This window comes from Oncorhynchus gorbuscha, unplaced genomic scaffold, assembly GCF_021184085.1.
Source record: "Oncorhynchus gorbuscha isolate QuinsamMale2020 ecotype Even-year unplaced genomic scaffold, OgorEven_v1.0 Un_scaffold_561, whole genome shotgun sequence".
Taxonomy (NCBI): Eukaryota; Metazoa; Chordata; class Actinopteri; order Salmoniformes; family Salmonidae; genus Oncorhynchus; species Oncorhynchus gorbuscha.
In genome coordinates, this window is record NW_025745393.1 from 402531 (window position 1) to 429770 (window position 27240).

A 27240-nucleotide genomic window follows, 5' to 3' on the forward strand; every position below is an offset into this window, starting at 1 on the left:
GTTAAGTGCCTTGCTCACAGCCAATGATCAACGACAACCCTGGAGCAACTAGGGTTAAGTGCCTTGCTCACAGCCAATGATCAACGACAACCCTGGAGCAACTAGGGTTAAGTGCCTTGCTCACAGCCAATGATCAACGACAACCCTGGAGCAACTAGGGTTAAGTGCCTTGCTCACAGCCAATGATCAACGACAACCCTGGAGCAACTAGGGTTAAGTTCCTTGCTCACAGCAACATGAACAGATGTTTCACCTTGACGGCTCTGGGATTAGAACTAGTAACGTTTTGGTTACGGGACCTACACCCTAACCACTAGGCTGCCAGCCATCCTCGATAGCTTGTTGCTTAGCCTTAGTCATGACTCAGCATAGATTAACATCTTTCGTAAAGAGAGTTAGCATTGAATTGGTATCAACCACTACTACTAAAAAGCTACTAAAATTTCTAGAAGACCAAGTGTGAGTTCAGTCCACTGATGTTCCAGTTCACCCAGGAGACAGACAGACAGGAGGCAGGCAGGCAAACAGGCAGTAGGCAGACAGACAGGGAGGCAGGCAGGCAGACAGACAGATACAGGCAGGAGGCAGGCAGGCAGACAGACAGATAGACAGGAGGCAGGCAGACAGACATTCAGGAGGCAGGCAAACAGACATTCAGGAGGCAGGCAAACAGACAGACAGGCAGGAGGTAGAGAGACTAACAGGCAGACAGGCAGGACAGTGGCAATAGAGTGTATAAGTGAGTACACTGACCTAGTGAGTTCAGTCTATTATTTTATGGTGGGAGACCATGGTTAACACCCAGGTTACACTAGTGTGTGTGTGTGCAGAAGAGGATTAAACACTCAGGCTACAGTCTAATAAACAGTAATGTGTCTCGCTCTGATGATGTCATGACTGACCGCTGTACGAGTATGGGGGGGTTGAGAGAGAGAGGGGGAAAGAGAAAAAGAGAATACACTAAAACAAATCGAAGTTTATTGGTTGGGTACACAGATTTGAATACTAGTGAATAAGGAAATAAAGATCCAGACTCTCGTTAATGACACATCAAAAGTATTCAAAGATTATACAAAGGCCACATAAAGATATTGAAAACATTGTTTGCTTTCACGGAGGTTTTATTAACACATCTGGAATGGTCTCTCCACAGGTTTCTGGTAGAAGTGTGTTTGACAGTGGCGCCACCTAGTGGGTTTTCCTCTCACTACACAACGTACACAATAAGAGCTCAGAGTTGGTATAAATAAATTCACAGGTATTGTTTCAAAGGATTTAGACAGCTGTCAGAGGTTAAAGGTCAACCTCTATTTGATTTTCAAGCTGATGACCTTGACATCTCCGTCAACCATGATGTGTTTGTACTTGCAGTCGCCAAGGCGATTGGGGAAGTCCATCATGTGACCGTCTGGCAGCTTGATGTAGAACTGCTCATTGGTGAAATTGAGGACCAGCTGGACGGAGGGATGAGAGAGAGAGAGAGAGAGAGAGAGAGAGAGAGAGAGAGAGAGAGAGAGAGAGAGAGAGAGAGAGAGAGAGAGAGAGAGAGAGATAAATGTTTAGAATCTCATTTACCAGCCATGTGTCTTGTAGTCTGCAGTCTGTAGCAGTCAGGCATGGGAGGCTAGAATCTTTATAATGATCCACTGCTTAATTTCTGTAGACTTTATTTGAATGGCTCCTGGTTAATGACTTATTTGTAATGATTCAATTCAACGGTTAGGCAGGCTTACACTGGCTTCCCAGTGAGACAAATCTATGAGCCATTGAGATTACTAAACTATAAAACCTGTATCTCCTCTATCAGATGTACTTATACAATAGATGCAGTTATAATCACCAGTGTAGACTAACTGTGGACTCTATAACTGTTACATATTATATTTGCAGTTAGAGTCAACAGACTGTGTGACCAGACTGACCTATGACCAAATGTTAGACTGGTGATTATTACCTTATCACACACACATGCGAGCACACACACACACACCTTGAACTGCTCTCCATCCTGGAAGGGGAAGTGACCTTCCTTGAGTTCGTCTCCCCAGCTTCCTCCAGACAGAGAGTTACACACAATGTGTCCGTGGTTGAAACGAGGGTTGAAGTGGAGGGCGTAGTTGTCACTGTCGTGGCCGATGTTGATGGTGAAACTATGGGGGGGTATATTTAGAGAGAGTGAGAGAAAGAGAGGGAGAGATGGGAGAGATAAAATGAAACAGGAAATGAGATATGATAATTCAGTCCAAAAAAAGTAACACAATAAGTTCTCCATGAGCGTGGTTTGTTTTTGCTTCGCCAAATTGAATTGAAACCATGTCAATAACCATGACAACCTTTTGGTATGTATATTGTGGGCTGCAAAAGGCCCCCAATGTGACATCCGGGGCTACAAACACCGAAACCAGTAGTTGAAACCAATAGTTGAAACCAATAGTTGAAACCTGTAGTTGAAACCAGTAGTTGAAACCAATAGTTGAAACCAATAGTTGAAACCAATAGTTGAAACCAGTAGTTGAAACCAGTAGTTGAAACCAGTAGTTGAAACCAATAGTTGAAACCAATAGTTGAAACCAATAGTTGAAACCAATAGTTGAAACCAATAGTTGAAACCAATAGTTGAAACCAACTTGTATGTGCACTGTTTGCAGTGTTTCCCATATACACTTGGTGGGCTGCGAAATACCCGAAAAGTACAATCAGGTCTACAAGCACCAAAACATTTAATTGAAACCAAGAGTGTCAGGGTTCTGCTAAATCTTGGGAGTGAGAAGTGAGTGAGGCACTAGGAGTGTCTCTAGGACTAATGTTAGGGGAAACACTGTGTTTGGTTTGGGTTGAAAGGTGAAGTGTCAGGATCTTACTTAGAGGCTCCAGACTTGGTTTTCCCTGTGAATGTCATCTCCTGACCCTGCTTGAAGGACATGTTTTCCACACGGAACGTCTAGGAAGGAGAAATTAGACAACCAAGGGGTTAACAAATGGGATAAATGCACAGTAATAAGCGTCTTACTGCACTGAGCTCATAGAAAACAGTTACCTTGTCAAATGAACAGTACAAATAGCAGAGACTAAGAGTAAATGAGAAGTGGGAAAATAAAACTCATTGGTCTGCAGAGTTTGGTTCCCATAACAGGGATAATGTTCATCTAGGCCAGTGGTTCTTAACCTTGTTGGAGGTACTGAACCCCACCAGTTTCATATGCGCATTCACCGAACCCTTCTTAATTGGAAAAATAAAATATTATTTTTTTCAAATTCATAACATAGTTTACTGGTGCACAAAATGAACCGTGCATCAACATCACTGTGTTCAAAGAAAAAAATCATAAAAACATGATTTTCACACAAAAACAAAAACATAATAATGAATATTTGCTGCAAATCAGTGTGACTTCTGCTGTTGCCTTTCAGAGACCAGTTCAGAAATGCGCAGCTTCACCTTGGCAAGTGCCACTCTCATGTCATTTTCACAACAAAGTCTGTTCCTTTTCTTCATTTTTATGTTCAGCATCCTCAAAGGATTGCTCGCAAAGATATGTTGTAACAAACGGTATGAAAATCTCCAGAGATTTCTTAGCAATAACAAGGTACGCTACCATTTGTTGACACCAAAACGTTGAAAGAGTTGTTGTTCTGAAGAGTTGCTGTTGAACGTGGCTCTGCTGAATTTCAATGATTTCATCGAGGCATTCATCATTGACATCTGTTGTCTCAACACTAAACGTGAACGGCTGTCTCACCCATGCTGGATATGACTCTCTTGTAGGGAAGTATCCGTCAAGACACTTTGCAAGCTCATCTAAGTGCGTGGCAATTGCTTGCTTCAGTTCCGAAGGTACAGAAATGTCTCCGATTCCAGATACATCTTCGATCTTACTTACACAGTCGTCCAGCAGGGGAAAGTTTGCGAAGTTATCGTTCTCTGTTTGTCGTTTCCATAACGGTAGCTTTTTTAAAGCCTTCAGGTTTTCCTCCGCTTCGATGATGTTGACTCCACCGCCCTGCAACTTTTGATTGAGATGACTGAGAGCTGCTAAGATATCAGCCATGTACGCTAAAATGAGAATGAACTCAGAATTGTTGAGGCAATCTGCATGACAATGTTGGTGCTCTTGCAAAAACAGGGCTAATTCCACACGCACGGCAAAATCACGATTCAGCACCTGTCCCCGGGATAACCACCAAACGTTAGAATGGTACAGAAGTGCCTCGAATTCAGAGCCCATTTCTTTACACAGCGCACTGAAGATGCGGTGCCTCAGAGCACTAATTCGCACATAGTTCATGCATTCCACTACAATTTTTAATACTTCTGCCAGTTTTGGAGGCAAGGTTTTTGTTGCCAACGCATGCCTGTGCAGAATACAATACGTAACAATGATGTGTGGTGCATCGGCTTTCACTAGCGCACCAAAATCAGACTTTCTTCCCAGCATGACTGGAGCTCCGTCCGAACAAACTGCAGAAACCATATCCCACGAAAGATTGTTGTCTTTGAAGAAGTCATCCACAAGTTTCTTCACATCGGCTGCCTTGGTTGTTGTTGTAAGAGGCTTACAAAATAAAAAATCTTCCTTTATCACGTCGTCTTTCACATAGTGCACGAATACAGCAAGCTGGCTTAGATTGGAAACGTCTGTGGTCTCGTCGAGTTGAAGGCTGAATTTTTCCAGGCTTGAAATCAGATCTGCAACTACTTGAGCCAAGATGTCTTTGCTCATGTCCTCTATTCTGTCACTGATGGTGTCATTTCAAAGATGAATTTGGGATAACTTAACTTCAGCCTCTTTTCCCATCATGATATTCGCCATCTTCAACACAGCTGGTTTTATGAGTGTTTCACCAATGGTGTGTGGTTTGCCCTGCTTTGCGATCAGGTAAGCAACTTCGTACGATGCTGTGAGGATCGGTTTGTTGATGGGTACAAAGCCGAGAACAGGCAGAGTAGCCTTTTCATCGAATCTGGCTCTCTTCACCTTGAATTCAGCGAGCGTTGTGTTCTTGTATTTTCCATCTCCATGCAGCTTAAGGAAGTGTTCTCTTAGTTTTGCCGGTGCTAGACTAGAATTGCTCAACTTAGCATTGCAAATCATGCAGTTAGGACGCTGACTCCCATCACGTTCGGTTATACATGTCAATCCATATTGTACATATTCGTCTGACCACTTTATTTTTTTGCTCGACATAGTAAGTATGAAGGGATTAAAATATTAAGAAAGAAATCACAAGACGTACCATCACGACAGTCACAAGTCGACTTCTGAGCGCACCAAATTCCCTGCAGCACAGATAGGCCAAGCGATGAAGCGTGATCACCTACAGCCAATGATGGCGTGTCATCACAAATCATATGAGTCGAATGTGTGTCTTGACCTCCGCCGAACCCCTGAGACTGACTCACCGAACCCCTGGGGTTCGATCAAACCCAGGTTAAGAACCACTGATCTAGGCCCAGTTGATATGACGATGGAGTTGACATGATGATGGAGTTGATATGACGATGGAGTTGACATGACGATGGAGTTGACATGACGATGGAGTTGACATGACGATGGAGTTGAACGATGGAGTTGACATGACGATGGAGTTGACATGACGATGGAGCAATGAACCTTTAGTTGATCATCCTTAAGTGTCAATGACATCAGTATGAACGTTGACCTTTGTGTTTTTGAAAACGTTGTTATCCATAACTGGCATGTGCTACTTCATAAACGTTACAGCTCAGGAGGCTGCTGAGGGGAGGACATCTCATCATTACAGCTGGAATGGAGTGGATGGAAACATATCAAACACGTGGAAAACCATGATGAGTTCCATACCACTCCATTCATTCAGTTCCAGTCATTACTATGAGCCCATCCTCCCCAATTAAGATGCCACCAGCCACCGGTGTTTTACAGATTCGTATCAGCATGTCTGTGGTGCACAGGGAACCACGGTAACAGAACCTACGGTCAGGTTATCTTGTTCAGTGTTAATGATCAACCTTATTGGGGTAGTGAGTGAAACACCCATGGGTAATAAAACCATATCCTGGTCCCAGATCTGTTTGTACTAGACAACTCCTACGGTCATTGTCACGCCATGTTTGCACAATCATATCTGGGATCAGTCATAAAATACCGAACACAGGGTCATAAAAGCAGCAAAACAGGACCTAAACGTTGTTTGAATGCTGTTTGACCGTTGAGATGGTCAGCAAGTGGTCACAAGGAGACAGTAAAGTCATAAATGGTTTACAACACTGAGACTAAACAAAATAGAGGATGAAACTGGTGATTCAAAGACGAGCTAAGACCCTACCACACCCTCTGTCTATACTACAATCCGTGGTGTGTGTGTGTGTGTGTGTGTGTGTGTGTGTGTGTGTGTGTGTGTGTGTGTGTGTGTGTGTGTGTGTGTGTGTGTGTGTGTGTGTGTGTGTGTGTGTGTGTGTGTGTGTGTGTGTGTGTGTGTGTGTGTGTGTGTGCGACACTGCATCGTCGATGATGCTGTTGAGTTCATATAATACCTCCCTTCAAACAATCATTGGTTGGATCTAATAAATGGTAGTCATTGTGTCCTCTGTATCAGTGGGTCAATGTCCCTGGTATCACATGGTAATAGTCACGTAGAAGATATGGTAGTTAGACCCTATACCTCGGCCGCACCTTGGAACACTGCATCACCTGTCTCTATATCTCAGATCAATAATGACGTTAATCATCAAACAGGTGGAGTCTCCAGTCAATTCTCAAAAACTCCGTAATTCGTTGGGTATAGAATCCATTGACGTTGTACATTTCTTGTGGTTCAAAGCAACAAAGTTAGACACATTTATATTGTGACACAGAATATTTCTAGACTGCTGAACTATTGGATATCCTACGGTCTACAACCCTAATCTAGCTCACCTGATTCTAATAATGAGCTGGTTTATAAGCTGAATCAGGTTAGTTACAACTGGGATTGGAGTGAAAACCTACAGGAGGTTAGCTCTCCAGGAACAGGGTTGGAGTGAAAGCCTACAGGAGGGTATCTCTCCAGGAACAGGGTTGGAGTAGAAACCTACAGGAGGGTAGCTCTCCAGGAACAGGGTTGGAGTAGAAACCTACAGGAGGGTAGCTCTCCAGGAACAGAGTTGGAGTAGAAACCTACAGGAGGGTAGCTCTCCAGGAACAGGGTTGGAGTGAAAACCTACAGGAGGGTAGCTCTCCAGGAACAGGGTTGGAGTGAAAACCTACAGGAGGGTAGCTCTCCCGGAACAGGGTTGGAGTGAAAACCTACAGGAGGTTAGCTCTCCAGGAACAGGGTTGGAGTGAAAACCTACAGGAGGGTATCTCTCCAGGAACAGGGTTAGAGTTAAAACCTACAGGAGGTTAGCTCTCCAGGAACAGGGTTGGAGTGAAAATTATAGGAGGGTAGCTCTCCAGGAACAGGGTTGGAGTGAAAACATACAGGAGGGTAGCTCTCCAGGAACAGGGTTGGAGTGGAAACCTACAGGAGGGTATCTCTCCGGAAACAGGGTTGGAGTTAAAACCTACAGGAGGGTAGCTCTCCAGGAACAGGGTTGGAGTGAAAACCTACAGGAGGGTGGCTCTCCCGGAACAGGGTTGGAGTGAAAACCTACAGGAGGTTAGCTCTCCAGGAACAGGGTTGGAGTGAAAATCTACAGGAGGGTAGCTCTCCAGAAACAGGGTTGGAGTTAAAAATTATAAGAGGGTAGCTCTCCAGGAACAGGGTTGGAGTGAAAACCTACAGGAGGGTAGCTCTCCAGGAACAGGGTTGGAGTAAAAACCTACAGGAGGGTAACTCTCCAGGAGCAGGGTTGGAGAGCCCTGATCTAAAGGCTGTATAATATACAGGTGTCATCCTCTTACTTTTTACAACCCTGAATCCAACTAATCTCCAGACTCACCACTCACAGTTATTCAAAGTACATCAAGATAAGGAACACTATTGCAAAAGACTACAAAGAATCACATATGGATTTTATGGACTGCCCCTGTAGTAGAATAAATCATATCGGCAATGAAAGTCATTTAATCACAGACTCATATTAAATTCCAGTTGTCCCAAGGTTATTTGTACTGTGATAATAATAATCATGATAACACAGTATCAAAGCAAAACATACATTTCAGGAGCTGCACACAACCTTGTATTGATTTGCCTTTGAAAGGGAGGTGTTTAAACAATGTATCTGATATGCTGCAGTGTGTAGATAGTTTGAAAGCAGAGAAAGTTGATAAAAGAATAGTTCTGAATGAATTACAGTCATACATACCATCTTGGCGGACTTCTCAATGAAACCTCAGCAGAAAAAGCCTGAGAAGTGACAAAGTTTTCATTTTACAGTCTGGTATTGTAGAAAGGGCAGGGTTTAGAATTTTGTACTAGCCAATAAGAGAAGGAGTTGTAAAAGTGGTGACCAATCAGGGCCAATAATATCACTAGCCTACATTTCCAACCAAGCAATAGAAGGAAGCAGTGAAGGCTGCTGAGGGAGGACTGCTCATAGTAATGACTGGAATGGAGTCAATGGAATGGTATCGACCACATGGAAACTATTCCAGACATTATTCCAGCCATTAATATGAGCCATCCTCCCCTTAGCAGCCTCCACTCGAAGATAGTCACATATATTTGGAGTGAGTTGCCAGAGAATGTACCAAATGGCACCATATAGCGTACACATTTGTTTTTTATCGGTGCCCATAGGGCTCTTGTCAAAAGTAGTGCACTATGTAGGGAAAATGGTGCCATTTGGAACATATTTCTCAACAGGGTGGAGGGCTCTATCTATTAGATTTTCCCCTTTTCTTTTTTCATTCTTTCTCATTTCATTCTTCTCCCTTCCAGCCTGTTGTAGGGTGTTTCTGAGTCTTACACAACAAAACTGGACATTTTAGTGATTCATTTGATCCTTTCGAGTACAGTCAATGTAGGTGTCCATCCACTGTATTTTGACCAATGAAACTGCGATCTAGTGGTAAATATAGTTACTACACTCATTACTTACCATACAGTATTTTAATACTTTATTCAAATATTTGCTGTAAGGCGTTTCTATAATCGTGCACACACTATATTACGTGTGCATATGACAGTTTGAAAGAGAGTCAAAACTCTTATTAAGAGAAAAATGTATTGATTTTCTGTTTCAGTGAAATAATTCCATTCTGTGTTGAACACCTGTCAACGTTCAAGAACGGAGGGTAGCCAATCCTGTTTCTGTATTTAACATAGGGGCGGGCCGCACTCATATAGGCTATCTAAAGCAAACCTTCTATGTACACTGCTACTTCTGGTATGTTGAATTTATATGTTTACTTAACAGTACTAATACAACATGAGTTGCTACGTAAGGAACGTTTTAGCCTAATTTAAACCGTAAGCAGTTGCTGTACACAATTGTTGCATGCATTGCATCATAATATGTTGGTGTCAGTAGCAAGCTTGATTTGTGAGCTAATGTTAGCTTAGCTATGTTATGCTAGCAGTTTGCAATTGAATTACTTTTTCTGAAGGTTTGGGGAGATGGCGTCGTTGGCAGCAATAGAGCCAGGGCTAAACCCGGGGACATTACCGAAAGAGGAATCCGTAGTACCAGTTTCTATATTCGCACCGGACTGTGGGGATGACCTGTCAGGGGCAGAGTGCTTCGAAGACGGAGAGAATGTTAACGGCGAGTCCGAGGATCATTTAGACTTTACTAGCAAGGTAGGCCCTGCTCTCGACTCAGCTAAAGCTAGGTACATGGCATATGCATGCGTGGATTTCAATTATACATCAGCTTTAACAAAAATATGTTGCTATTTTTTTAAATTAAAATGACAATTTTATAATAACATTTAATTTGGTTGAAGTATGACCGGACATGTATCTTTTCGAGTGACCAGTACCCACCAAAACATGCAATGGTGAATGAATGACACGTATATAGGTGCCACTCTGTGTAGACACAACAGTTGGCGAAACAACCAAAGATGATTTGACCAGATTTAGGCCTGGGCAACTCCAGTCCTCGGGGGCCTGATTTGGTGCCACACTTTTCTCCTCCATCCCTAGCAAACACAGCTGATTTAAACTCATTGTATTCTAAACTGAAGACTATTATTAGTTGATTATTGGAGTCAGGTGTGTTAGCTGGGGGGCAAAACTGACACCAATCAGGCCTGAAACCTATATTTATCTTGCAAATATAATTTATTTCAAATAATAAAGTGTGGATTAAACATCTGTATGTTCATAATTGCATGAATCATCATGCATGTGCATATTTACAACTTGGTCCGGCTTGCCAGAAACTAGGCTACGTCATTGTAACGTCAACAAACGACCCAGGCCTAGCTTCTAGCTACTTGCTTCAATATTTGCATGCTGTCTGTCTGGCCGTTCTTACTTTGTTTTGTTAGTGTTATTCTGCCCTGTCCTCTACTGGACATAAACTGTAATGTTATGTTTTTTTATTTATGTTGTAAATTTAGATGTGTCACAGAGTCCAGTTTACAATAAAATGTTATTGTAAACGCTTATCTAAGTTTCTGACAATTATCAAACAACCATAACACCAGTGAATGAACCTAAACATATATTTTCTCTTTCCTAGCTGACTCTGGTCAGCCCCACAGGAGAACAGTATGACTCGTTACTACGGCAACTCCGAGAGAGGATGGATGAAGGATGTGGGGAGACCATTTATGTGGTGGGAGTGGGCTCAGGTGAGAAGGGATAACCCACTTTCCTACCTTTATTTTCGGGCCATATACCTAAACCACACAACAGAACACATGGTGCTCATGTGTAAACATCCCCAATAAACACAGATATATGGTGACCCTCTTACAGAACACAGACCTGATGTCCCAGATCAGTTGTGCTTTGTGTTAGTTGTTTAAACACAAACAGATCTGGGACCAGTCAGGCTGATCGCAGGTTGACTAGGCTACTCGTGCGCAGGTTGACTAGGCTACTCGTGCGCAGGTTGACTAGGCTACTCGTGCGCAGGTTGACTAGGCTACTCGTATTGCCTGGGGTTAGTTGGCCTGGGGTTAGTTGGCCTGGGGTTAGTTGGCCTGGGGCTAGTTGAACCTACATGCAGTTCAACGCAGAGCGGGTGCATCAGTTGTCACAATATGAGGTATTTTCGGATGGTAGAATGTATTATAAGTAACAACAAATGTTTTTACTGGTTTTTCTTTACCGATTCATGCTACATTTGGATCGGTCTGGTGTCCGCTGAGCGATGTACTTGTATCTTAAACACTTGAATTGGGAACCGATGCATATCGGTGTATGTAACATCCTTAGCCAGTTAAGTCTGAGAAACACTGGCTAACTTGTTTATCCTGATTTAACCCTTTAATGGTCAGTTGGCAAAACGTCAAGCCTCCAACTTCTCAGCTTCTGCTCCATTGTTCCTTTAATTTGCCCAAACTTGAATGGAACTACTATAGTTACATTACCTGATGTAAACTGGGAATGCAGTCAAGTACCCTGTAATTAAGGCCTTATGTCTGGGTAAAGACACAGCAGGGTGTTCTCAGAGTAATGGGCAGTGTGGTTAGTGTGACTTTCTATCTCCTTACATCCACCCCCCCGTTTCATGATCAGACGGAGGTGACTATGGTCTGGACGAGGGGGACATGGAGGCGTCAGTGGCCACTGTTCAATCCCTGTGTGAGCAGATAGAGGCAGACATGATCCTGCTGAGAGAACGTAACGACGCAGGGGGGAAAGTACGAGACTACCTCATCCGCCGACGGGTCGGAGAGGAGGACTTCCTGGAAGTGAGGTGAGGAGGAGGAGGAGGGGGGAGTACGAGACTACCTCATCCGCCGACGGGTCGGTGAGGAGGACTTCCTGGAAGTGAGGAGGGGGGGGGGCAGACATTCATCAATTTATTCTTAGGTCTTCTCAGAGGGAGAAGAAGTTTGTTTGCTTTCAGGATCTGCAACATTTGGTGTTGCACATAACAGCTTTCTGTCCTTTAACTTCTCTCTCCCCTTCCCATACAGGGTGGCGGTGGTGGGTAACGTGGATGCCGGTAAGAGTACCCTGCTGGGGGTGTTGACCCACGGGGAGCTGGACAACGGCAGGGGGTTCGCCAGGCAGAAACTCTTCCGACACAAACACGAGATGGAGAGCGGCAGGACCAGCAGTGTGGGGAACGACATCCTGGGCTTCGACCAGGAGGGACATGTAAGATAATGACTTGGGGTTGACTTAGGAGTCTCTAAGGACTTTAAGGTAGATACGGATGACATAGGCAGGAGACAGAGAGTGACAGGACCAGCAGTGTGGGGAACGACATCCTGGGCTTCACCAGGAGGGACATGTAAGATAATGACTTGGGGTTGACTTAGGAGTCTCTAAGGACTTTAAGGTAGATACGGATGACATAGGCAGGAGACAGAGAGTGACAGGACCAGCAGTGTAAGGGAACGACATCCTGGGCTTCGACCAGGAGGGACATGTAAGATAATGACTTGGGGTTGACTTAGGAGTCTCTAAGGACTTTAAGGTAGATACGGATGACATAGGCAGGAGACAGAGAGTGACAGGACCAGCAGTGTGGGGAACGACATCCTGGGCTTCGACCAGGAGGGACATGTAAGATAATGACTTGGGGTTGACTTAGGAGTCTCTAAGGACTTTAAGGTAGATACGGATGACATAGGCAGGAGACAGAGAGTGACAGGACCAGCAGTGTGGGGAACGACATCCTGGGCTTCGACCAGGAGGGACATGTAAGATAATGACTTGGGGTTGACTTAGGAGTCTCTAAGGACTTTAAGGTAGATACGGATGACATAGGCAGGAGACAGAGAGTGACAGGACCAGCAGACATCCTGGGTCGACCAGGAGGGGTAAGATAATGACTTGGGGTTGACTTAGGAGTCTCTAAGGACTTTGGGCGGATGACATAGGCAGGAGACAGAGAGTGACAGGACCAGCAGTGTGGGGGACATCCTGTCGACCAGGAGGGAAGATAATGACTTGGGGTTGACTTAGGAGTCTCTAAGGACTTTAAGGTAGATACGGATGACATAGGCAGGAGACAGAGAGTGACAGGACCAGCAGTGTGGGGAACGACATCCTGGGCTTCACCAGGAGGGACATGTAAGATAATGACTTGGGGTTGAAAGTCTCTAAGGACTTTAAGGTAGATACGGATGACATAGGCAGGAGACAGAGAGTCAGTATTCAAAACGTAAACAAAGCTGACTTGAGCCTGGTCCATTTTGACCCTAGCATGTTGTCCAGCACTCTGATTTAAACCAACCTCTCTCGGTCTCTGCTCCTAGGTGGTGAATAAGCCAGATAATCACGGGGGCAGTCTGGACTGGACTAAGATCTGTGAGAGGTCCTCTAAGGTCATCACATTCATAGATCTGGCCGGCCACGAGAAGTACCTGAAAACCACTGTGTTTGGAATGACCGGGCACCTACCAGACTTCTGTATGCTCATGGTGAGAGACGGGGGTGGTGTGTTTGTGTTTTCGCTCACACATGGTCAGTTGCTTATCACCAGACATTTACTGTGTCTGTGACTTTGTTCATCCTCTTTCTCTCGCTCACTCTTCTACATCTCTCTCTCCTTCCTTTCCTCTCTCTCTAGGTGGGCAGTAATGCAGGTATTGTAGGGATGACCAAGGAGCATCTAGGTTTGGCTCTAGCCCTGAATGTACCAGTCTTTGTAGTGGTCACCAAGATAGACATGTGTCCAGCCAACATCCTAGCAGGTGAGAGATGGACTGTGGAACATGGCCCTGTTCAAATCATTAAAACATGATAATTGTAGTGAAATTTTAAAAAAATTTGGGGGGAAACACCAGTTCCTCCCGTTAGTCTGTTTGGTTAACAAATGAACACACACAATGTGTGTTAATAATTGTGTGTGTATTTTCCAGAGACACTGCATCTGTTACAGAGGTTACTGAAGTCCCCAGGATGTAGAAAGATCCCCGTACTGGTTCAAAACAAAGATGACGTTATCGTCACTGCATCCAACTTCAGCTCAGAGAGGTAAATAGCAGTGAATTAACCGTTTCCTTGTGGTTTTGGTCCTTTTCCTCATTTCATCTGAACAGTTTGTGTGTAAGATGGCGCCGACAGGCATTGCAGCTCCGCTTCTAGCTCCTAAGCAAATTTGCAGTATTTTTGTTGGGATGTGTGTTATTTCTTACGTTATTGGCCCAGAACGTTTTTTGTGTTATTACATACAGCCGGACAACTTTTGGATATCAGAGCGGTCGATAACTCACCAGCGACCCAAACAGAAATTAGACTTTTCTGAATTGCATCCTTTGTTTGCAACCCCCAAGGCAACTGAATGTATCCCAGAGGCTGCTCCAAAACACCACCGGGCAGAAGAGGTGTTTGGAGTGGACTTCTATAATCCAACACGGGAGTCGTGCACCATCCACCGATTCCGAGTATATTACTCGCTAATGTTCAGTCCCTGGACAATAAAGTAGATGAGCTCAGGGACTGTATATTACTCACTAATGTTCAGTCCCTGGACAATAAAGTAGATGAGCTCAGGGACTGATGAGTCCCTGGACAATAAAGTAGATGAGCTCAGGGACTGTATATTACTCACTAATGTTCAGTCCCTGGACAATAAAGTAGATGAGCTCAGGGACTGTATATTACTCACTAATGTTCAGTCCCTGGTCAATAAAGTAGATGAGCTCAGGGACTGTATATTACTCACTAATGTTCAGTCCCTGGACCATAAAGTAGATGAGCTCAGGGACTGTATATTCAGTCCCTGGACCAGGACTGTATATTACATGTTCAGTCCCTGGACCATAAAGTAGATGAGCTCAGGGACTGTATATTACTCACTAATGTTCAGTCCCTGGACCATAAAGTAGATGAGCTCAGGGACTGTATATTACTCACTAATGTTCAGTCCCTGGACCATAAAGTAGATGAGCTCAGGGACTGTATATTACTCACTAATGTTCAGTCCCTGGACCATAAAGTAGATGAGCTCAGGGACGGTAACATAGTCTGTTTCACGGAATCATGGCTCTCTAGATATACTGTCCTGGTCCATACAGCCAGCTGGGTTCTCGGTACATTGCGCAGACGGGAATAAGAAACTCTCCTGGAAGAAGGAAGGCGGAGGTGTATGTTTCATGAGGAGGATGTGAGGGCCCTGGCGGAGTGGTGCTAGGGAAATCACCTCAATAAACCTTGGAGCTGATTGTGGTCTTCAGGAGACTGGGAGCACTCCTCCCATCCACATCAACAGGAACTCATTTGAGAAAGTGAAAAGCTCTCCCTGCTCTCTGTCCTCGGTTCCTTAGCGTACTCATCACTGACAATCTGAAATGGTCCACCCACACAGATAGTGTGGCGAAGGCAGCGTAACAGCACCTCTTCAAACATAGGAAGCTGAAGAAATTTGGCTTCACCCCCTAAGAACCTCACAGCTGCACTGCCCACAACCACAGAGCTCTCCATAGGGTGGTGCGGTCTGCCCAACGAGTCACCGGGGAACCACTGCCCACAACCACAGAGCTCTCCATAGGGTGGTGCGGTCTGCCCAACGAGTCGGGGAACACTGCCCACAACCGGAGCTCTCCATAGGGTGGTGCGGTCTGCCCAACGAGTCACGGGGGAACCACCGCAGAGCTCTCCATAGGGTGGTGCGGTCTGCCCAACGAGTCACCGGGGAACCACTGCCCACAACCGCAGAGCTCTCCATAGGGTGGTGCGGTCTGCCCAACGAGTCACCAGGGAACCACTGCCCACAACCGCAGAGCTCTCCATAGGGTAGTGCGGTCTGTCTGCCCACCGCGTCACCGGGGAACCACTGCCCACTCCATAGGGTGGTGCGGTCTGTCTGCCCAACGTGTCACCCGGGAACCACTGCCCACTCCATAGGGTGGTGCGGTCTGTCTGCCCAACGCGTCACCCGGGAACCACTGCCTGCTCTCAGGACACCTACAGCACCCAATGTCACAGGAAGGCCAAAAAGATCTTTCCTGAACTTAGTCACTGTCACTAGCTGGCCACCACCCGGTTACTCAACCCTGCACCTTAGAGGCTGCTGCCCTATACACATAGACATGGAATCACTAGTCATGTAAATGTTTACATAATGTTGTACCCATTTCATATGTTAATATACTGCATTCTAGTCGATGCCACTCTGACATTGCTCATCCTAATATTTATATATTTCTTAATTCCATTCTTTTATTTTGAGGTTTGTGTGTAATGTTGTGAATTGTTAGATATTACTGCTCTGTTGGCGCTAGGAACACAAGCATTTCGCTTCACCCGCAAAAACATCTGCTCATTTTTTTTGTATGTGACCAATAACATTTGAATTGATTTATGGGTAACGTATGTTGCCTTAATCCTCCACTCTTTCCCTCTGTCTTTCCTTTCTCTTCTCCCTCCTCCCCTCTCTCTCTGTGTCTCTCCCCCTAGGATGTGTCCAATCTTCCAGGTCTCTAATGTAACAGGAGATAACATGGATCTTCCTTTCCTTTCTCTTCTCCCTCCTCCCCCCTCTCTCTCTCTCTCTGTGTCTCTCCCCCTAGGATGTGTCCAATCTTCCAGGTCTCTAATGTAACAGGAGATAACATGGATCTTCCTTTCCTTTCTCTTCTCCCTCCTCCCCTCTCTCTCTCTGTGTCTCTCCCCCTAGGATGTGTCCAATCTTCCAGGTCTCTAATGTAACAGGAGATAACATGGATCTTCTGTGTCTCTCCCCCTAGGATGTGTCCAATCTTGTCTCCAATGTAACAGGAGATCAACCTCTCTGTCTCTCCCCCTAGGATGTGTCCAATCTTCCAGGTCTCTAATGTAACAGAGATAACATGGATGTGTCCTCCCCTAGGAGTTCCAGGTCTCTAATGTAACAGGAGATAACATGGATCTTCCTTTCCTTTCTCTTCTCCCTCCTCCCCTCTCTCTCTCTGTGTCTCTCCCCCTAGGATGTGTCCAATCTTCCAGGTCTCTAATGTAACAGGAGATAACATGGATCTTCCTTTCCTTTCTCTTCTCCCTCCTCCCCTCTCTCTCTCTGTGTCTCTCCCCCTAGGATGTGTCCAATCTTCCAGGTCTCCAATGTAACAGGAGACAACATGGATCTTCTGAAGATGTTCCTCAACCTGCTGTCTTCTAAAACCTCCAGCCTGCACCGATGACACCTACTCACAACCACCAGCACCACACACACAACCACCAGCACCACACACACAACCACCAGCACCACACACACAACCACCAGCACCACACACAACCACCAGCACCACACACAACCACCAGCACCACACACACAACCACCAGCACCACACACACACTAATCATTTAACAAGCTGTGTTGTATTGACATCTCCTATCTGTCCTCAGGGTGTGGGAACAGTAGTATCCGGCACTACGTTACGTGGATTGATACGACTGAATGACACGCTGCTGCTCGGCCCAGACCCCCTGGGCAGTTTCCTCTCCATCGCTGTCAAATCTATCCACCGCAAGAGGATGCCTGTCAAAGAGGTCCGGGGGGACAGACCGCCTCCTTCGCGCTCAAAAAGGTGTTTTTACGCGTCTGATTATAAGGCTACAACCACACAGAGACACAATAACACAGATGAAGTCGTACATGTGTTCATAAATTGTCTGCTTTTGTGTCAAAAGATCAGCTCAAGTCAGCAACTTTCGAATAAGTTGCAGATGTACAAAGATGGACCTTTTGTTTTCTCCAGAAAATTCTCTGTCCATAATCCATCAATGGATGACTCCCATTGGGAAAAAAACATCCTCAATCAGCACATTTCTGACAGTCTGTCCTAATGTTTCTCTCCTCTCCCCCCGGCCCCTTTTTCACCCCTCTCCCTCTTTGTTCTCCTCCAGATCAAGCGTTCCTCCATCAGGAAGGGGATGGTGATGATCTCTCCCAGACTAACACCTCAGGCTACCTGGGAGTTCATGGCTGAGATACTGGTCCTGCACCACCCCACCACCATATCACCACGATACCAGGCTATGGGTGAGCGGCTTTCAAACGTGTGGGTGTGTTCATGGTTGCTTGTATACTGTGGCGATGCTCAATTTAGCATTAAAGTTTCAGCTATATTCATATTAGGTCTTTGTCTCTCCTACAAATGGGACCCGTCCAGAGTTGCTATGCCACTGGTATGTCAATTGTTATTTTTCTGACTTTCTCTCCCTCAGTGCACTGTGGCAGCATCAGACAGACAGCCACCATTCTGACCATGAACAGAGACTGTCTACGTACCGGGGACAAGGCCTCAGTCCACTTCAGATTCATCAAGACCCCAGAGTACCTCCACACAGACCAGAGACTGGTGTTCAGAGAGGGACGCACCAAGGCTGTGGGCACCATCACCAAGGTCAGGGGTTTGAACTAGTTGTAAGGGGTTATGAATGGTCGTATGTTTATAAAAGGTCATGGAGCATTAAACCCCCTTAGAAACATTTCACAATGTTACAATAATTCACTGTCTCTTCACCAGCTTTGTCGTGTGTGTGTGTTATGAAGGGCTTATCCCTTTATTCTAAAGCGTCCCAGACTACCTCCTAACTAACTCCACCTGTACGTGTGTCTCTCCAGCTGCTCCAGTCAGTCACCAAGGCCCAGCAGGCCAAGATGCAATCCACTAAGAAGGGCACCACGTCAGCCAATGAGGAGGCAGGCTCGGCACTGCGGCCTGACAGCCCCAGTGCAGGACAGCTACCGGTGAGCTACTGGGGTAGGGAGGGGCTTAGACTGAACAACTGGTGAAGAAAGGGACTACCCTGCGTTCATAACCAAGTGGGAAGGTGGTATTTACCACATAGGACTGGGAAAATTCCACTTGAACACCCCTCCTACTGGTTATTACTAGTGGGGAAACTCATCTATCATCCCTGAGCTCTGACTTCTCCCACATCCTGACCTCTGATGTCACCTACTAAGGAAATGACCTATAACAGCATTTTTGCAGTTAAATGCAACAACAAAACATTAATAGATAAACTATTTTTATAAATAATGTTTTTTTAATATGACTTGGTTTACAAGCAAGATTATGGTGGATGGCTAATGGCCAACAAGCTGCAATCAGCTTTTCTCAACATGTTCAAAGCACGTGAATGCATCCAACTGGTATTCACTACTTTACAACTGGCAATGAACGCCTTCCCACTTGGTTATGAATGCAGCATTAGACATGAAGGAGGAGCTTAGACAGAACACTTGTGTACAGCCACGACACAGGACAGCTACTGCTCACCTACCGGGAGGCAGAGGCTTAGAAACAACACCTGGAGGAGGGAGGGTCTTGGATAGAGATGTAATGAGTAGAGCTGACATGATTCCCAATTCTACATGACAGACAATCATCTGTTCTACACAAACTATTTCTAACTAAGGAAGGGGGTTAGAGAACATCCTGAAGTAAGAGGTCAAATAATGACTTGCTAGAAGAGTAGGAGGAAAGTTAAACTCTGCATTGTGTGTTGAGTGACTGAATGGTGTGTGTGTGCAGACCTGCCAACATACAGCATCCTCTGTCCATGTAAAATATCTGAGTTAAAAGTACACAGAAATGAATGGGGGCCTGAATTTATTTTTATTTATTTTTTAAAAATAAAAAATCCATCCACTGAGTGACTCTAATATCCTGATTCTCGAGCTGCACCACACAGACATGTACACAGTTTGTGTCAACGGATTTGGAGATTAATACATCAATATTGGATGTACAGTTGGGAAGTCAGCAGTTTACATACACTTAGGTTGGAGTCATTAACTTGTTTTTCAACCACTCCACGAATTTCTTGTTAACGAACTATAGTTTTGGCAAGTCGGTTAGGACATCTACTTTACATGACACAATTCGTCCAACAACTGTTTACAGACAGATTGTTTCACTTTTAATTCACTGTATCACAATTCCAGTGGGTCAGAAGTTTACATACACTAAGTTGACTGTGCCTTTAAACAGCTTGGAAAATTCCAGAAAATGATGTCATGGCTTTAGAAGCTTCTGATAAGCTAATTGACATCATTTGAGTCAATTGGAGGTGTTCCTGTGGATGTATTTCAAGGCCTACCTTCAAACTCAGTGCCTCTTTGCTTGACATCATTGGAAAATCAAAAGAAATCTTCGAAGACCTTAATGTTTTTTGTTGAAGACCTCCACAAGTCTGGTTCATCCTTGGGAGCAATTTCCAAACTATAGGTACCACATTCATCTGTACAAACAATTGTACGCAAGTATAAACACCAAGGGACCACACAGCCATCATACCGCTCAGGATAGAGAAGTGTTCTGTCTCCTCGAGATGAACGTACTTTGGTGTGAAAAGTGCAAGTCAATCCCAGAACAACAGCGAAGGGCCTTGTGAAGATGCTGGAGGAAACATGTACAAAAGTATCTATATCCACAGTAAAATTATTCCTATATCGACATAACCTGAAAGGCCGCTCAGCAAGGAAGAAGCCACTGCTCCAAAACCGCCATAAAAAAAGCCAGACTACGGTTTGCAACTGCACATGGAGATAAAGATCGTACTTTTTGGAGAAATATCCTCCGATCTGTTGAAATAAAAATAGAACTGTTTGACCATAATGACCATCGTTATGATTGTAGGAAAAAGGGGGAGGCTCGCAAGCTGAACACCATCCAAACTGTGAAGCATGGAAGTGGCAGCATCATGTTGTGAGGGTGCTTTGCTAAAAGATGGCCTGGTGCACTTCAGAAAATAGATGGCATCACGAGGTAGGCTAATTATGTGGATACTTGGAAGCAACATCTCAAGACATCAGTCAGGAAGTTCAAGCTTGGTCGCAAATGGGTCTTCCAAATGGACATTGACCCCAAGCATACTTCCGAAGTTGTGGCAAAATGGCTTAAGGACAACAAAGTCAATGTATTGGAGTGGCCATCACAAAGCCCTGACCTCAATCCTATAGAAAATGTGTGGGCAGAACTGAAAAAGCATATGCGAGCAAGGAGGCCTGTTATTGAGTTATTACTCACACTGCTCTCCCTCATCAACAAGCATCTGTGTTACCAAGGGCTAAAATAGAACTCCTTTCTATTTCTGACACAGATCACGCTTTAAGTCCTGCCTCCCATCTCCTCATTGGTTTATAGAAGCAGGTACCCATTGGTTTATAGAAGCAGGTACCCACGTGCCATCTCCTCATTGGTTTATAGAAGCAGGTACCCACGTGCCATCTCCTCATTGGTTTATAGAGGCAGGCACCCATGTGCCATCTCCTCATTTGTTATACCCACGTGGGTGATTGAAAGACTAACTATGTTGCCGGTCAGTGTAGTAATACTATGAAAGTTTAGATGCCAATCACCATATGTTGAATAAGCCTGGAAGGAGGAGAGATGACTAAACGCTTCGGTTGACCGTTTTATGTTTGGATTAATTGTTGGAGTAGAGGACCATGTGCATTTCAGGTAAAATAACAACTCAATGTTTATCTCAGGATAAATTAGCAAGAGCTAGCTAAATGTCAATAAATGTTTGTTTTTCGACCTGTCCCCAAATTCGTATAATTGGTTCGCCGTTTTATTTTGATATTTCAACCTGCGTTTGGTGTGGGGGGACAATTGTTTTGCTCGCGTCGGGTTTGGGTACGGTGTAACTAATCATGATCCACGTCACAAAAAGCTCTCTCAGTACAGATCAAATTTATTTATATCGCCCTTCGTACATCAGCTGATATCTCAAAGTGCTGTACAGAAACCCAGCCTAAAACCCCAAACAGCAAGCAATGCAGGTGTAGAAGCACGGTGGCTAGGAAAAACTACCTAGAAAGGCCAGCACCTAGGAAGAAACTTTGAGAGGAACCAGGCTATGAGGGGTGGCCAGTCCTCTTCTGGCTGTGCCGGGTGAAGATTATAACAGAACATGGCCAAGATGTTCAAATGTTCATAAATGACCAACATGGTATACTAATAATAATAATAATAATAATAATCACAGTAGTTGTCGAGGGTGCAGCAATTCAGCACCTCAGGAGTAAATGACAGTTGGCTTTTCATAGCAGATCATTAAGTCTCTCTACCACTCCTGCTGTCTCTAGAGATTTGAAAACAGCAGGTCTGGGACAGGTAGCACGTCCGGTGAACAGGTGAGGATTCCATAGCCGCAGGCAGAACAGTTGAAACTGGAGCAGCAGCATGGCCAGGTGGACTGGTGACAGCAAGGAGTCATCATGCCAGGTAGTCCTGAGGCATGGTCCTAGGGCTCAGGTCCTCCGACAGAGAGAGAGAGAGAGCGAATTAGAGAGAGCATACTTAAATTCACACAGGACACTGGATAAGACAGAAGTACTCCAGATATAACAAACTGTCCCTAGCCCCCCGACACAAACTACTGCAGCATAAGAGAGACAGGAGGGGTCAGGAGACACTGTGGCCCCATCCGATGATACCCCCAGATAGGGCTAGACAGGAAAGATATAACCCCACCCACTTTGCCAAAGCACAGCCCCCACAGACATGCTGAGTGCCCTTGTTACCAAGAAGGTTTCAATGATTGCCAGAGGAACTGTTTGCCACAGAGAAGTCTACCCTAATGCCCTGCTGCGTAAGGCTAAATCTGCTAGCTACCAGGCAAATCTGTCTAGGAAATTACTTCCCGAACAGATTTGTTCTCACTCGCTGTTTCCTATCATAGCTTTTCTGTTTTTATTATGGAGAACATGTTTATTTCATGCTCTGCTTCAAACATTTTTTAAATATTTTTTTTCATATCAGTTTTTATTTTTATTGTGCATGAGACATTTGTACATTTTGTACCTAAACTACTCCAAGAATAATGGCCCTTTTTGTGTTCTTTCTAATTAGATCTTGTTAGTGACTTTTACCATGTGTGTAAATAGAATGCTGTCAAGAGTATTCCAAACTTTTTATAGACTTGATGCGTGCGTATGGTACTCTAAAATATGCTGTGCCTGTATGGTACTCTAAAATATGCTGTGCCTGTATGGTACTCTAAAAGTTGGACAGGTTGGTGTGTGTGTGTCGTACCAGCAGCTTTCTTCTCTTTCCCAATATGCTGGCTAATCTCTCTTCCAATGCCCCTCCATCTCGTTTCACTCTTTCTTTATCCCGCGCTTTTATGATTGTTCATCACCCGGTCTTTCACAATCCCTCTTCAAAATGTCCTCCCTTTCCTTGACCCTCACACTCGTCTGCCAATATCCCTCTCTGCCGCTCTCAATTTTCATTCCACTTACCGGTACATCTTTTTTCCTCCTCATCCCACTTTTGTTCACTACTCTCCTCCATTATCGTCGGCCCCATCACTCGTTCCTTTCATCTTTCCTGACCTCCGTCCATTAAACTTGTCTCCCCTTCCCCTCAACACTTTCCCCACCCGTCTCTCTCTCCCTCTGACCTCCGTCCATTAAACTTGTCTCCCCGTCCCCTCAACACTTTCCCCACCCGTCTCTCTCTCCTTCTCTCTCTCCCTCTGACCTCCGTCCATTAAACTTGTCTCCCTGTCCCCTCAACACTTTCCCCACCCGTCTCTCTCTCCTTCTCTCTCTCCCTCTGACCTCCGTCCATTAAACTTGTCTCCCTGTCCCCTCAACACTTTCCCCACCCGTCTCTCTCTCCTTCTCTCTCTCCCTCTGACCTCCGTCCATTAAACTTGTCTCCCCGTCCCCTCCTCAACACTTTCTCCACCCGTCTCTCTCTCCTTCTCCTTCTCTCTCTCCCTCTGACCTCCGTCCATTAAACTTGTCTCCCTGTCCCCTCAACACTTTCCCCACCCGTCTCTCTCTCCTTCTCCTCTCTCTCTCCCTCTGACCTCCGTCCATTAAACTTGTCTCCCCGTCCCCTCCTCAACACTTTCCCCACCCGTCTCTCTCTCCTTCTCCTTCTCTCTCTCCCTCTGACCTCCGTCCATTAAACTTGTCTCCCCATCCCCTCAACACTTACCCCACCCGTCTCTCTCTCCCTCTGACCTCCGTCCATTAAACTTGTCTCCCTGTCCCCTCCTCAACACTTACCCCACCTGTCTCTCTCTCCCTCTGACCTCCGTCCATTAAACTTGTCTCCCCGTCCCCTCCTCAACACTTACCCCACCCGTCTCTCTCTCCCTCTGACCTCCGTCCATTAAACTTGTCTCCCCGTCCCCTCCTCAACACTTACCCCACCCGTCTCTCTCTCCCTCTGACCTCCGTCCATTAAACTTGTCTCCCCGTCCCCTCCTCAACACTTTCCCCACCCGTCTCTCTCTACTTCTCCTTCTCTCTCTCCCTCGTCTGTCTGGTTGTCTGTCTGCGTCAGACAGTGGGGGAGGAGGAGACGCTATGTAAAGACGGCAACAAAGAGAACCAGGTAAACGGAACGAGGGAGGAAACATCAGTGCCGTTTGTCTTGAAGAAGTACTGCCATGACTTCCATTTATCCCAACACTAAAGAGTTTCTGTGCAGCATGAACTTTGACTTCTAAAAGTATTGAAAAGGTTATTTACTTGAATGAAAACATTAAAATGTCGTTTTGACCTGAACTGATGTTTAATAAAAAAAACAAGATACATTTAATTTTCAATGAGAATTTCTCATTTTATTTAAGTAAAAAAGTATCTAGAAGTTAGAGGTGGTCATAAATTGTGTGCTTGGCTTAACATTCAGTAACACTTGTTATGTTGTGACTGTTCTCCTCCAGCCCAAGTCAGGAGGTGGAGGCAGGAGGAGAGGGGGTCAGAGACACCGAGGAAAGGCCCTGAACAGCATAGCCTCACCAACATCACAACAGCACACACCAGCTGCAGCAGGAGTGGGCACCACTGCCTAACCCCCCCACCACCACCACCATCTCCTCCTTCCTCTCTCGCTACTCTTATCTACATCCACTCTTCTATATCTCCTCCTCTACATCTTGTTTTGTAATCATTCTTGTTCCAATTGGGGGAGAAGGAATGAATGTAGCAAAGAAAAGGACGAGAAGTGAAACATGCATTAATCCTAAATGACACAGCTTAACATGTCCATCCTAGTTAGATCACCATTACAGAGTAGTTCTAGAACCTCGTTAAATGTCACTATGGCAACTAACGACTGAACTGGCTCCTGGAAAATAGAAGCAGTTGACTCAATCTAACAGACACGGTGTAGTAATAGAAATGAACAAGGTTTTTATTACAGATTCATTATGTAGACAGGAAACAAATGGTGTTCAGGCACTGAGATCTGTTGTCTTAAGGGTCGTCATCCAGTAATAATGACTGACTCTAGATTCAATCTAACAGCAAATAAATGGTGTTGTTGACAAGGTTTAGATGAAATCTAACAGACCGGACATGGCATAGGAGTCAAGGTTTAGATTTGTTATTCCATTGGTCATTATTTGGACAGAGGAATAGTGTACTCCAAGGTCTCCACTCAATCTAATAGAACAGGATAGGTGTAGTTCAGACACGGGATAGTCCTACCTAACCAACCCCAAGGACAATGTTCACTAGGCTCATACACTGCCATCTGACTATACATAAAACAGTGGTTCTGAAACATTTGGATCAGGACTCACTGTAGGTCCATGTTTTGTTCTATTTTTGCCCTGGTTCTATTTTAATAGGAAATGCAACTAATTTGGGCCTTGGAAAACCTGGTCTACAAAACCTATCATTTAGATGTGTGCCTTTTAGATGTCTGCCCAAAAAGAGCATTGAGTGGAAACTATGAAAGCTGTGTTTTTTTTTTTTTTTTTTTTTTTAATAGTGGATTTTGGTCTTGGAGAAATTTAAGTGAGCTACATTGTTCAAATGGGTGCAACGTTCGTTCAAAGTTCTGTCCATCTTTTGCAGTCAGAAATGTTGACGCGTGCTGAAAAACACACACCACATATCTGTTCTATAATTAATTTCAATAGATTTGGGAATCGTTGCGTAGCGTGTTCTGTATTGGATTATTTATTTGGCTTTCATAGATGAAAGGGTTTGGAAAATCCAAGAAGGCTAATACGGCTTAAAAGTATTTCAGGAGGATTTAGAAGTTTTCCATGTTATCCTCCATACCCTCTCAAGGACATTGTTTGAGCCCAAAAACGCAGGCGGAATAGTAGTTTTAAGATTTGTTGTTTTTATTCAGTTTCTAGTCATGCACACCTTCTATAAAATGTGTTGACGGAACTAGGGGTTTTGGGATTGAAGATTTTAGGTTAATCCATTTCCATACTTGATATGATTCAAAAAAAAAAATCTAAGCTTTTGATATGGTTTTATCAGGTGTGAGCATTTTTATTTTTGGGTTTGGATTGGGACAGGTTACAGTGGTGGAAGGCTTGGATTGGTTGTTACCACCAGGCAGAAGTTACACTTTAGTACAAATCTAGGATCAGTTTATCCAATGTCGTGGTAATTTCCTGTATTACTAAATGATGAGTTACAAACCACACACCAGTCAGAGTTATACTTAAATGTCATCTTTGAATAATATGAGCTTCACCATAACCATGTGACTCTCAGATCAACTCAGTGTCTAGAAATGAATTCTCTGAGTGTCAACATATAATGGCAACTGAGATCTTTTATAGCAAAGATCCACCCCCTAGTCGACATGATAAACCACAGATCATAAGAACTTCACAAAGGGCCTTTTACTTACAAAAAGGAGTATCCCATAGCCAGATAGCATTAGCTATACATTTTCGTTCAGTTTAGACAAGGTTCTCTTCTCTTTCTTGGTACTTCCTAGTACCAAAACATTACCTCATCCAATGGCATATATCTATCGTCAATTATAGATACTCCCATCTCAAATACACACCCTCCTGGACAAGCTCATGGAGGAGAGTGAGCCTCTAGGTCATATACTAGGTCAAGAGATGGGCAACATCAGAGGGGTAATACAATGGTTCCAGACACTGCCATACTCCTCCTCCCAATGAGAAAAGGAGGGAGTGACTGGAGTACAGACATGGTGGAGCCCTTCACATGGTTTAGGAATAGTTACAGACACATTCAAATATGAAGACAATCCTGACCTCTCCCCTCTCTGGGCCCCAAGTGACTATCTCACATAAGCATGTTCTGAAAGTAAATAAAACATGTTTATCAATGTTACCTAACTAATTCTGATTCAACTACGACACCAATCACAGATGTTATCCTTTAGTATTAGAGGGGGAAACAACTGACCTTAGATCAAGTCTGAAGGTAACCTCATTTCATTTCTTATTTTCTGCTTTTATGATGGATGTTGATCTCAATACATTTGACAACCATTTTATTTTTTTTAGCTAATATTA

The 27240-nt window shown here is 44.5% G+C and overlaps 2 protein-coding genes across 2 annotated transcripts; one reads left to right on the top strand and one right to left on the bottom strand.

Annotated features, from left to right (window-relative positions):
- Nucleotides 1-956: 956 nt before the first annotated feature.
- LOC124018676 (galectin-2-like) lies at nucleotides 957-8350 on the bottom strand. The gene is made up of 4 exons (XM_046334019.1): nucleotides 8270-8350; nucleotides 2862-2941; nucleotides 1991-2150; nucleotides 957-1454 (listed from the first exon to the last, which is right to left on the bottom strand). Exons 1-4 carry the CDS (start codon nucleotides 8270-8272, stop codon nucleotides 1308-1310), a joined length of 390 nt encoding a protein of 129 aa, XP_046189975.1. The 5' UTR covers nucleotides 8273-8350; the 3' UTR covers nucleotides 957-1307.
- An 800-nt stretch (nucleotides 8351-9150) lies between these two features.
- Nucleotides 9151-26555, top strand: LOC124018677 (GTP-binding protein 1-like). The gene is given in 16 exon segments (XM_046334020.1): nucleotides 9151-9292; nucleotides 9513-9705; nucleotides 10595-10706; nucleotides 11599-11779; nucleotides 12003-12186; nucleotides 13293-13457; nucleotides 13607-13730; nucleotides 13899-14013; nucleotides 17054-17152; nucleotides 17154-17178; nucleotides 17365-17509; nucleotides 17512-17546; nucleotides 17866-18001; nucleotides 18187-18365; nucleotides 18587-18712; nucleotides 24661-26555. Coding segments are annotated over 15 exon segments (1938 nt in total). The 5' UTR covers nucleotides 9151-9292; nucleotides 9513-9522; the 3' UTR covers nucleotides 24790-26555.
- Nucleotides 26556-27240: the final 685 nt, after the last annotated feature.

Bases quoted from the DNA above. Each gene is read 5' to 3' on its own strand.
- LOC124018676 (XM_046334019.1), bottom strand. The intron at 2,151-2,861 runs GTAAGATCCTGA...ACCCCCCCATAG, and splicing joins ACCAAGTCTGGAGCCTCTAA to TTTCACCATCAACATCGGCC. The intron at 1,455-1,990 runs GTGTGTGTGTGT...CCCTCCGTCCAG, and splicing joins AGGATGGAGAGCAGTTCAAG to CTGGTCCTCAATTTCACCAA.